The sequence below is a fragment of the Oryctolagus cuniculus genome, chromosome 3, assembly GCF_051225735.1.
Source record: "Oryctolagus cuniculus isolate XC-2025 breed Fujian yellow rabbit chromosome 3, ASM5122573v1, whole genome shotgun sequence".
Lineage (NCBI taxonomy): Eukaryota > Metazoa > Chordata > Mammalia > Lagomorpha > Leporidae > Oryctolagus > Oryctolagus cuniculus.
In genome coordinates this window covers 144,575,905-144,589,031 of record NC_142869.1, presented here as the reverse complement: position 1 = coordinate 144,589,031, position 13,127 = coordinate 144,575,905, and the positions used below count along the sequence as shown (strand labels likewise).

Genomic DNA, 13,127 nt, shown 5'->3' with positions numbered 1-13,127 from the left:
ATGGCTAAAGTGAAGGGGCTTCTTTGTAATACACCTGAGCAGCCTGGTGGAGATGTGGCCCATGCAGAGGCCACCTGAGCTCACTTCTCTGCAGCAACAAAGCTGTTTGCCTCCTGCTTGATGACCAGAAAAGGTAGAGCACTCAAGGTAGCATGGCTACCTTGTCCTAGCACTGCAGCCAGGAGCTGTGGGGGGAAAACTGAGATGAGGAGGGCCATAGCAGCGGTCAGAGCAGGACCAAGACAGTAAGAAAGATTACCTTGGCTGAGACCAAAACAAGCAGCAGCAAGTGACTGGCAAGTCTACTCATACTTCAGAAGTGGAGGCCAACAGACAAGAAGTTAGCCTGCTGCCAGGGACAGTGGCACCATAGAACCCAGTGAGAATTCACGGAGCAGTTACAAGAGACCTTTCCCACCACACACACATACACATGCACACACACACACACACACACACAATGGATCACACAACAAGCAGGAAAACATTGAGAATGGAGCATTTCAATTGATTGGGTGCGAAGGCAGGTGAGATATCAAGAATCTATACTATACAAGATTCAAAATCATTTTTATGCACATTAAAGTTTAATCTTAGCTGGCACCACCAACTAAAAAAGAAAAACAGGAAGGAGAAAATGGTTGACTAAGAGTTAAGAGATGATACTTTCAGCTCGGAATATAAAGCGTCAAGGTAAAGTGAAGTAAACCTGCCCTCCACTCCCACCTCACAGGACTGAAAGGTGCACACGATGCACATGAATTACTTGCTGCTTAATACACACTCACAGCAAGAAATAAGAGCACACAATCTGCCATGAGGTACCAGCAAGACACCGCAAATTCATCCACCCCCAAGTACTTCCAATAATACACTTTGCAGACTATGAAACAGGTAAAATGAAAATAACCTTAAAAGGTTAGTAAATAAAGGAACAGGATAAACAGTATTTAAGAGAAAGATTAAAAATAATTTCTAGAAATGAAAATGTCAACATTAAGAGTTAAAAACTCAATGCATAAAAAGGCAGATTAGGTTATTACAGAATAGAGAGAACGAACCCAGAGATATTTAAGTAGTACAAAAAGATAATGAGATAAAACTGGAGAAATGTGAAACAGATGTTAGAATGAGAAGCCCCAGTTAATATAAAAGGAACTCCAGGGTAGATATTTGGCACAGTGGTTAAGATGTCACTTGGGGCCGGCGCCGCGGCTCAATAGGCTAATCCTCCACCTAGCAGTGCCGGCACACCAGGTTCTAGTCCCGGTCGGGGCACCGGATTCTTTCCCGGTTGCCCCTCTTCCAGGCCAGCTCTCTGCTGTGGCCCGGGAAGGCAGTGGAAGATGGCCCAAGTGCTTGGGCCCTGCACCCCATGGGAGACCATGAGAAGCACCTGGCTCCTGCCTTTGGATGAGCGTGGTGCGCCGGCCGCAGCACGCCAGCCGTAATGGCCACTGGAGGGTGAACCAACGGCAAAAAGGAAGACCTTTCTCTCTGTCTCTCTCTTTCACTGTCCACTCTGCCTGTCAAAAAAAAAAAAAAAAAAGTCACTTGGGACTCTCACATCCCGCAGCACTGTTTGGGTTTAAGTCCTGGCTCCAGCTTCAGATTCTAACTTCTCCTAACACACACTCTGGGAGTCAGCAGGTGGTGGCCCAGGCACTTGGGTCCCTGCCACCAAGGTGGGATACCTGGATTGAGTTTGCAGCTCCTGGGTTCAGCCTGGCCCATTCTCATCTGTTGGGGGCATTTGGATAGTGAAGCACTGGAATGGGAAATTTCTTTTCTGTCTCTGTTTTTGTCTTGACTCTCCCTTTCTGTCTTTCAGATAAATTAATTATTTTTTCCTAAGAAAAGGGATCCCCAGAAGGGAGGAAGACAGAAAAAGCACAAGATATTATCTCTTTTTAAAAACAGACAGGTGTGGTTATGAGAGTCTATTTCTTAATAGTTCTACATATATGAAAAAGTCCATAATTCAAAGTACTTCTATTACAGTGGAAAATTTCATAAACTCAAGAGGAAGGGTGATTGGAAAATGAAAGATAAAATTTGAAATGCAACCTAATATTCTGCAAAGTTTACATAAACAGATTAAAAGCCATGTACGGGGTGCAGGGGCAGTTTTGTCTGGATTTAATACTTGTAATTCTAGGCATGACTTGATGACCTTTACGGATCAGGACACAGGAGTCTTTTAGGCAGGGCAAATCTGCCAGAGAGAACGAGGGGGGATGGGAAAAGGTGCTGGAGGCAAGATCAGGTGCAGACAGAGGGCCCGACTGACAGGAGTAGCACCACCTCCCCAGCTCCAGGAACTTCCCTGGCCAGCACTGAGCCTCTGCACAATCCTGACACACCTCCTGCACATCTGCCTGCATGATTTACTCAGTCTGTGGAAATTCAGTTGAGTTCCTATACATGCACTGGTTTTAAATGGTATGGAAATAGATGTGATTCTTTTTTATTTTCTAAGATTTACTTATTTGTTTATTTGAAAGGCAGAGTTAGAGAGAGAGAGAGAGATAAATAGAGAGAGCGAGACCTTCCATCCACTGGATCACTCCCCAAATAGCCACAACAGCTCAATCTGGGCTGATCCGAAGTCAGCAGCCAAGAACTTATTCCAGGTCTCCCATGTGGGTACAGGGCCCTGAGCACTTGGACCATCTACTGCTGCCTTCCCAGGTGCATTAACAGGGAGCTGGATCAGATATAGAGCAGCTGAGACTCGAACCAGTGCTCATAATGGATGTCAGTGTGGTAGGCAGGGGCTTTACCCGCTGTACTGCAACGCTGGCCGTAAAAGTAATTCTTGAAATGAAATTAACTTCAGATGAAATTAACCATCAGTTCATATAATAAGTTTTCCCATATGAGTTAGTTTTCTTCTAACTCCTATATGACACTCATCTTAATATTACTTACAAATTCCATACCTTTCTGATATCATGAAAAATTTAGTGAGCTTAAGAAAGGCTGGCATCAGAGAGCAGTGGGTTAAGCAGATGTCTGCAACTTTGCCATCCATATAGGTGCCCACTGAAGTCTCAGCTGCTCCACTTCTGATCCAACTCCCTGTTAATGCACCTAGGAAAGCAGCAGAAGATGGCCCAAGTATTTGGGCCCCTGCCACCCATGCAGAAGACCTGGATGGAATTCCAGGCTCCTAGCTTCAGCCTGGCTGCACCCTGGCTATTGTGGCCATTTGAGGAGTGAACTACTGGATGGAAGATATCTCTCTCTCTCTCTTGCTACAACTCTGCTTTTCAAATAAATAAAATAAAATAAAATAAAAAATAAGATAAAATGTTTTTTTTTAAAAAAAAAGACTATCACATAAAAGGCAAGTGGGGAAAGAAGAAAAATGTATCATACAGATTAGATAAGCAAAACGCAATAAATAATTCTGGACTTTTTCTTGGATAAGCAAAGCAAACAGCAGCTCCAAAGAATTCAAGGCTGCTATAAGGGGCTCCTTTCCCAATGTATTAAAAGGCACCACAGGCTTGATGCCTCTTTATCTATACATCTAAGCCACCACCCCCTTTTCAAGAGGTGCTTCTCCTCATACAAGTAACTCAATGGTAATTCTGGAGTTTTATTAGGAACTTTACTGAGTCAGCAGTACAAAAAGTTTCAGAAAGATTTTAAATTTCATTGGAAATCATCATGAACTCCCCTGAGGAATGGACACTCTGTTGAATCAACCCAAATAATATTTCATAATTTACACTAACAGCTTAGTTTTTCTTTTAAAAAAGATAAAAAGAAAGTTTGCCAGAGCCACTGCACTTATTCTAACACTGAGTAATAATGGAGAGAAAATTACTTTTAAATCGTTTGTAAAGTCTTCCACTTACTTAAAATTCACTCTCTATAGAATTCTTAATATAGCACAGATATTTACCTGGTCTAGTCTCAGTGAGCAAGCTATTAACAGAAATCCAATTCCATAAAGTGGGATCAGAAGCTAGTAACTAAAACTGACTTTATACTTTTTAAAGCTACTATACACAGCCTCACTAATAAAAGCCAACAAAGAGGTTATCATCTACGACCATAACTGGACCAAAATGCAAGGAAGTGCTGACTCCAGAGTATTTAAAGAATTAATAACAGTTTATATTTATTAAGAATGTATATGCTATGTACTTCTAAAAAAGATTATTTATTTATTTGAGAGGCAGAGAGAGAGAGAGAGAGAGAGAGATCTTCCATCTGCTGGCTTACTCCCCAAATGCCTGCAAAGGCCAGGGTTGGGCAAGGCTGAAGCCAGGAGCCAGGAACTCCATCCCAGTCTCCCATGTGAGCAGCACAGGCCCAAGCACTTGAACCATCATCTGCTGCCTCCCAGATGCACTAACAGGAAGCTCGACTGGAAGTGGGACATCCTGGACTCAAACCAGGTACTCAGATATGGCATGTTGGCATCCCATGCAGCAGCTTAACCCACTGCACCATAACACCCACCCCATTTCTGTACTATTCTAAGTATTCCAGATGCATGAGTTCATTTTGTCCCACATTTATTATGTGGCATTAACAGAAGAGAAAATTGAATCTTAAAGAACCTGAATAACTTCACCAGAGTCTTAAGGGAAATGCTTTACCACCAGGGCTCCACACTGCCTTTTCCTCTTCACAGTCTCCCTATGGAGCTATGTAAACTTTAGATAGCAAAAATTTCTTGCACATGGAGAATGAAAGAAAACTAACTTCACAGATAGCAAAGTCTCTTTTAAATTCCAAGTTCTCATACAACGAGAACTTACAGTCTATCAGAACTTAACAGAACATTCAGAAGTACATTAAGGAAACAGACTGATAACAACTTCTGAACGATGTGCTAGTATCAACTCCACCATGCCCCCCAAGAGTAACCAGACAACTCTGAGGTCTCCTCATACGAAAGCTCAGCAGTCTATGACCTATCCTTATTCCATTTCCTCCCCTTGCCATTCTGAGGAATTATTTTCATGTACATATTTTATTTCCCTAAGCGGACTGTAAATTCTCTAAAGGATTTGGTAAGCCTAAGGCATAACTCGACACCAAAAGCATAGAACACACTTTATAAATGTCAGCAGTGATAATTCTCACCACAAAGGATAAGCAAGCATAAGCAACAAAATGGTGGTGAGCTTCAGTTCACTACTGGCTCTGAAAGTCTAGTTTACCCAAAATCACTGCAGCCTATGTCACACACAAGGCCATAGCAATGAGAATGCATTAAATGCCACATCGTGTTACAGTGTGCATCTTAAGAAAGCAGTCAAATAACGCGTGAAATAACAGTGCAACACTACTGATAACAAAGCACTCAAAATATACAAAACAAAAATTGCATTTTACTCTATCACTTGCTTATTAGTCATTATATTTTTCTGGCCATGCAATAGGATTTGGCTCCCAAAATTAACTTTTGGAATTGTGTCAGTGATAATGTAATAAATTTCAGTTACTCTAACCAGCAAAATATAAAAACAATAGATGGCAATACACACCCAAGGCCCAAGGAAAATGTACCTATTTTTCCCTTAAAGGGTTACTTTTCGAAACTAATGTTCGATAATGTATCCATTAATTTAAGAACATTTATGGAGGGGCACTTTATGTCACCCCATCGGATGATGAACAAGTCCAACCCCCTAGACAGAGGCAGCACACCATACAGAATAAATGCACAAGATGATTTCAACATGGCATAATTACAAAGGGAAAGGAAAAAGGACTGATTCACACTGGATGCCCATGAAAAACTTCCATGAAGATGAAACCAAAAGAAAAGCCTGACTCTTTCACATCATGACTCCAGTAAAATTCCACAGGCTACTAAAAGTGTCAGGAACATGATTTTTAGTGTTTTCGTGACAGTGACATAAACTATTAAGTGGAGAATATAAAATCACAACCATTCTGCATTATCTAAAGTTCTATCTACAACATCAAAGGCAGCATCTGGAAGTGGGATATTCCTGTGATAAACACCTGGAAATGTAGCAAAGGTTTGGGAGTTGGGTAACGGGCAGATATCTAGCAACAGTTAACAATAACATACTGCATATTTCTAAATAGCTAGAAGAAAGACTTTTGAATGTTCACACTATCAAGAAATCTTGAATATATGAAGTGATGGATGCCAATTATCCTTATTTGATCATTAAAATGAATGCATGTATCAAACTATTACCTTGTACTCCACAAATAGGTATAATTATTATGTGTCAATAAAAACAAATAATCTAAAAAAAAAAAAAAACCAGAATTCCGAGGTGCACAACAGAAAAAGCCTACACTGCCTTGCTTGACGCACCATTGGAAGCACCATGTTAACACTTCTCCTAGTGAGGGCTTGGAAGGACATCAGGAACATGGTAGAGAAAGCATAAATCCTGTTAGAAAACACCTGAAGTGATGAACAGCCTACTGACAGATACAAGGGCTCCAGGTGTGCTTGCAGGACTGGAAGGAAAGGAAGACCCTGTGGTTGGAAACCACAGGAAAAGGGATACTTGTAGTACAGGGGCAGGGTGCTTGGACAAACCATGCCCTGCAGTTATAGGGAAAGCAGATCTCATAAGCTCTGAGTTTCAATACTTACAAGAGGAGATTTCCAAGCAAAGTGCTGAAGGTAAGGCCTCTTGGTTTGGTTTTGTTTTTACCCCTTGCTGGTTACAGTAAAACAAGGAAGGAGGAAAATTAATTGAGAGAATTCAAAATGAAACTACTGCCTTGAGCAACCAAAACTATCGACAGCAAACAGGCTGAGAAAACCCCTCGGAAGCCAACATGTACCACCATGCATTAGAAGGGAAGGAGGACACCAAAGGTGGGGTCCAATACCTATAAGGTGGAATAGGGAGTCACAAAGGCCTGTTCCCTGGCCTTGAAACCTAATGGAGTTCTGGAAGTGCTTCAGACTGAAGACTCCTTTGCTGTTTCCATCTGCTCTGTTTTCAATGGGAATGTCCATAAATGATGGCCTACACTTGTCCAAACCATAATATTCTGGAAGTGCAACTTGTCCTTGCTTTCACATGTCCACAAACACAGGAGAACTGTGTCCCAGAAGCTCACCCGTTCCTTCAGAGATCAGACGAGATTGGGTGCGTCTGGTATGGCCATAGACTGCTCACCCCTTCCAGAGTCAGATCATGGCCTCTGGGTGATATTCCAGAATCTAAGTGAGTGGCATCATGGGTTGAGACGTTTGGAGATGTCAAGAAGAGGTGAACACATTTTACATATAGATAGGATAGATACAAATCATTGGGGGTCAGGGTAGACAGAATAACAGCCCCTGTAAGCTGGGGATGTGTCACTTTCCACGACAAAACAAACTCAGTAGGTGTGATGAGGTGAAGGATCCTGAAATAGGGCAGTCACCTTGGATTGTGTGAGTGGGCCTGAGGTCATCACAGAGGTGCTTAGAAATAGGGGAGGGATGCAGAGCAGTGTTGTCACATGAGAACCATTCCGGCAGCCACTGCTGGCTCTGAAGATGGAGAAAAGCACCATGAACCAAGGAATGCAGACAATCCTCAGACAGAGGCTGGAGAGACAGGAAATGGACTCTCCTCTGTCATCTCCAGAAGCAGCCCAGCTGACACCCTAATTTTAGCCTCGTGGAGATGCTTTTTGGACTTATGACCTGCAGACCTGTATGACAATAAACTCTGTGTTGTTGGTAAGGCACGAAATTGCTGGCAATGAACATTCATTTGAAAGCAATGTTTGCCCTATTTCTGCTAAGGTTTTTAATTAGCATTTAACAAGCTACAACCAAAAAGCAGCCTAAGTACTATGAGATGGGATAGAGTTGACTTTAGTCCCTAAGGCTTAACTCCACCAGGGATGTGAACTTCACCAACGTCATACTCTGGGTAGTCACACATTGGGTAATTGTGTGCCAGAATGCGTGACCTAGAAATGTGGCCAACACACTCAGGTCCTCCCACAGGAATCTGTTCCATCTTAAATCTTTCAAGGTGCTGAGAAATGCTAACAAAATAAAAATTAAGTTGGTGGTTGGATATTCTATTTTCACTTAAGAAATTACAGCCCTCTTTTCCAGGTTAATATGACATCTACTTAACTCTGTATGATGGGATTCTGGTTCTTTTGTATGATTAAAAGAGGGCAAAGACAAAAATTGGAAATTAGATATAATTTATCAAATAATATGACTGTGAAAAGCTCTTATACATGTGAAAAATATATATCAAATAATTTTATTTTAGATGCCTTTATTTTGTACATCTCTTCCTTTCATGACCCTTTCTTGTTTACATTATTTGCCTGGGTAGTTATTTACTATCATCCATACTGAAAATGGCAGGGCATAATGTTTACATCCCAGCAAGACAATAATTCCACATAATTAAGAACTCATTTTACACACAACAAATGAGAAGTGTTGTTAGGAACACAAAGATAAGTTACAAAGATTCTGCCTCCCAAGGAGCTCACAGTAGTAGGGAAACAGGCACAAAGCTAAACAACACTAGAAAGGAAGTGAAAATACAACACGATGCGGTATACACCAAGTGGAGGAAGGAGTCATCCAAGGAACAGTCTGGAAAGACAGAGGGAAGCCTTGTCCACAACAAAGTTTTTATTCTGCAGGCAATGGGGAAGTCCACAAAGGTTTCTGAACAAAGAAAGTACCTCTGGAAAGAAGGACAGGATAGAAGGAAAGACCAGAAACAGGAAATCCTACTAGATTTAAGTTACTGGAGGCAAAAGGACTTGACAATGAATGTGAGAAGGAGAAAACAGAAGATACAGAAAAATCAGCACTCTCAAAGAATACTTTGTTATTTCTAATATAAAGTAGACCTGTGAGAGGAGCACGCAACACTAGCACCAATTATTCAAGGATATGGGCTCTTTGACATCCAAGATCCTGAGCCAATTCAAGGAAATAGCTACAGCAATGCAAAAATGAAAAGTTCTGTGATACCAGAATTTCTCAACTGGGGAAGTCACAGGCCAAGTTCAAAGGGAGTAAAAAAGATTAATGAGGAAGAATCCCAAATAGCTGGGTGGTGGTAGCAATGGAAAAATATCCAACAAACAGAAGAGATCCAATCCCTCATCTCATTTTCATCCACACCTGTAATATTTCAATCAAACTAAAGCAGGAGGTAAGGGTGTGGAGTTTTGTTTGCTGATCTGTTTTTAATGGGAGAGGGCAGAGTGCAGGAAAAATAGTGTTCTGGAATAAGAGAGAGTAAGGCTGAAAGCTTTGGAGTGAAATGATTCAGAAACCTTTACTGCATGAAAATTCTATTTTTATATAATCTAACTTCTTGTATCTTCAATAAAATAATATCTAATAAGTACCATTAGGACACTATAGTCCTGCTGAAAAACATTGTAGGCCTAATGATCCTACCTTAAAAGATACTAAATTGTAACATTCTCAAAGATGCAACAATAAAAGATATTCTCCACTCTCTCCCTCCTCCCCCTAAAATTAGCCATATATAATGGAAAGAAAACTTTCATTACTATTGGATCCATTAAAGTAAGTTTATCCACTTAAAATTATTATTCTAATACTAAAGCCTGGGAATTATACCTAAAAGACTTTTACCACTCAAATCCTGACCTCGTTTCCTTCAGGTGGGTGATTAGATGAGGTCCTCTCTTTTTAAAAACCCAATCCCCTGCTCCCAGTTAGCACAGAAAAATACTTTCTATTTAAATTTGTAATATTAGACAAGCAGGACCAAAATCTTTACCAATAATGGACAAGCCTCACGCCTGAATCTCCAAGCCCAGGTTTCTAAAAAAGCAATGCATTCCTTAAGAAAAAATAAATATAATAAACGTCATAATCCACTGCCTTAAATGTACTTTCTTTAAAAAAAATCATTTGATGAGAAAAACAGAATAACTGAAGAAGACCTGATGTAAACGTACGCGGCACTGGTTATAGTTACCTAGAAACCATCCTCCATATCTAGTCGATTCAGTTGCTGTGTTTCAGACATGATGATTTCATTGAGCTGCTTACACATGTACTTTAAACATTCAAGAAAAGAATCAAAGGCCATAATTCACAACTAAAGCCAAAGTAGGGGGAAAAATTCAAGCATTCCAAGAAATCAGATTTATGAACTGTCTATGGGAACTAGGGTGTTGGAACTCTGGGAGAGGGGATACAGTAGGGGTAAGACAGACAAGGAAGAGTCTGGGCCAACAAGGAAGGACAAGAGAGGAATGGAGCAGGATTTCTGCAGAAAGAAGAGATGTAGGGAAAAGCAAAAGAGCACAGCTAGGAAAAGAGCTGAATTCTTCAAAAGGCATTTCCTAAAGATTTTGAAAAATCATTTGAAATCTTTCTAATGTTTACTGGTATGGAGAAGAATTCCATCATTGCTTCTGAAAATCAAGACTCCGCTCCACCTCTCTCTTAGCTCTACACAAATGGCTGTAGAGATTTAACTTTTAGTTCCATATGACACTTTCAACTAGATCACACTGTTCGTCTAGAACCCTGGTTCCCTACAGGTTAAATGTTTTCCCCAGGAGAGGTCTGGCAGCCTCTGGAGACACTTGAGGGGTCAGCGATGGAGATGGACCCGGAAGAAACCAAAGACCCTGCTAACCATCCCACAGTGCACAACACAGCCTGCACAACAAAGAACCCGCGTGCCCAGAATACCTCCCTTTGCCCAAAGGTTAGGAAACACTCATCTCTGCAAGTGTAAACCAAAACGACTCACACTTTCATCCCACCCTGCCTCTCTCAAATCGTCATCTCATCAGAGGGATAAAACACCACCTCCAGAGGACTTCTTTTTCCATGGCTTCAAACATGGTGGATGGCTGGCTCCGGTGAGGAGTCACGCAGAAATGCACATCACGACAGGAAGGCAGGAATGGCGGGCAAAGAACTTTGGTAACCCTTGTATTTCACGTTGTCTGAAACACATGCCGTTTACCAGAGGGCCATCCACATGGGTGGGTATCAAGTTGTGTCTTCCACCGTCTACACACTAAAAAGGGCACTGACTTCACCCAAATGCAGTTATTTCTTATTAATGAAAAACTTAGGTGGCAGTATTAGCCGAGACAGATCGACGTCGGAGGTGGGAAGGTGAATCAAGCCACCCAAGCGTTTACAGTGCAAAGTTGTGTTACAGTTTGCTTGCAAAATGACTCAGATCATCATTACTTTCAGTCATGCCAAGTTTGCTGCCGCTTCTGAGCCTACTAGTCACGGACACACACACACACACACACACACAGACACACACCATTTTTCCTGCAGTCATGAAACCCACCAAGCCGAATCTTCCTGAGCATCTCCTTTGTATTGTAACTGTTGGGAAAATAAACACAAGCCACAGCCCAAAGTGCAAATGGAGAGCCTGAAAATCATTCAGCAACCAGAATGCCCTATAGAGTGTGAAAGGAAAAGCAGCAAACAAAAGGAAACCCTAACTCCCGGATTCGAGGGGGGGAGGGAAATCAACCTCTGGCTATGGGCACTTCCCTCGCGCACCCCCCAGGCAAAACCCTGCCTTTACTCTTTGCATTTTCTTTTCCCCATTTCTAACAACTGGGAGAGACCTCGGAGCAGCGCTGAGCCACAGGGGCAGGGCCCTGGAGAGGAGACACTGGCCCCCTGCGTGCACCCGGCAAGGGGCCCACTCCAGGGAAACTGAGGCACCCGCCTCGGCCGCTCCGGAGCGCAGGACGCCCCGACTCTGCTGGTTTCGGGCAGAAAAACCCAGCCTCCGGCGCTGCCCGTTACCCCCCTCCCCCATTCACGCGAGGGAACCTCGAGAGATCCGTGGCTCCCTTTAAACTCGCGGGACGTTAAACTCGCAAGACCGGCACAGAAACAACCGCGCCGCCCGCCCCTTGACCGGGGCCCTCTGGGGCCGCGCCACAACCGCAAGCCCACGCTTCGGAGCTTTCGGATCACGAACGCGCCCTCCATCCCCGGCAGGCTGCGCGAAACTTCCACAGAAAAGAGCTGACGCGCCCTCGGCCGCCTGCGGCCGCTCCCGTGCGGGGGCCCCGCGCCCCGCAGACTCCCCCTCAGCCGCGCCGCGCGCCCGCCGCGCTCACCGAGCAGCAGCAGCTTGACCTCGCGCGCCGCCTTCTCGCCATCCTCACGCAGGTTGCGGTCGATCATCTTGCTCCGCTCCACCGCCGCCTTGTCCTCGGCGCTCAGCGTGCAGCCCATGATTGCCCGCACAGCGGCAGCTCTGTCGCGCAACCCCGGGGGAAAGTCCGCCTCGTTCCGGGCGGCCGCGCCACACCAGCCGGCGGTGCGGGACACGCAGCTCTCACGCCTCAGAGTAGTCGCCAGCGACCGAGGTCCGGGGACACCGCGGCTGCCGCCCTCGCGCAGCTGACCGAGCCGCAGCCTCGCCGAGCTCGGCGTCCGCGCGCCGCCGCCGCCCCGCCCACCTCCCCCGGCGACCACTCCCAGAGCGCGCGCCCGCGCGCGAGCCCTCGGACAGCGCCCCCCTCGGATGGGGCGCGCGCGCCCCGCGCCGCCTCCGCGGCGTCCCCGCCCCGCGCGCTCTGCCCGGCCCGCGCACCGGGAGTGGGGCCGCTGTGCCTTCGCCGTGGCGCCCTCCGGGGGCTGTTCACGTCCCTACCGTTCCGGGTGAGCGACCACAGCCGGGCCGACGCGGCCACAGAGCCAGGGCTTTCCGAACGCAAACATCTGTGGGCGGGCGTTCCGGGCTCCCGCGACCCCAGGAACGCGGGGGACTGAGGAGGGTGCCAGGCCCGGGGTGGGAAAACGCGAGAGTGGGGGAAGGGCGTGGGACGGGGCAGTTAGGTCAGTGTCCTCTTCCGTCCACTCCTTTCTCCCTTTTCTGTTCACAATTACCTAGTGAGAGATTCCTTCATAGTCTGAGAACAGGGAGCCTGGGAAATCAAAGAGTGTATTTTAGAGGAGAGCAAAAAAAAAAAAAAAAGTGGTTGAGCACGCCAAGGGTCTAACTCAGCGGGTGGAGGTGAGCCCCTGGGGTGGAAGTGAACTGCGCCCGGGCCTGACGCCCAGCACAGCTTTGAGGACTGGTTGTCCCTTGGCAGTGGCTCCACGACTGTCCCTAATGAACAGCGAGGACCACAGCAAATGTTGGCTG

General features: G+C 44.8%; 1 protein-coding gene across 1 annotated transcript in view; it reads right to left on the bottom strand.

The window, feature by feature from the left end:
- The window catches only part of GNAI1 (G protein subunit alpha i1), a 113,080-nt gene extending 100,628 nt beyond the window's left edge, over nucleotides 1-12,452 (bottom strand). The window contains exon 1 of the mRNA XM_002712018.6: nucleotides 12,094-12,452. Coding sequence (XP_002712064.1) covers nucleotides 12,094-12,211 — 118 coding nt within the window. The 5' untranslated portion in view covers nucleotides 12,212-12,452. The remainder of the gene's footprint in view (nucleotides 1-12,093) is intronic.
- Between the last annotated feature and the right edge of the window lie 675 nt (nucleotides 12,453-13,127).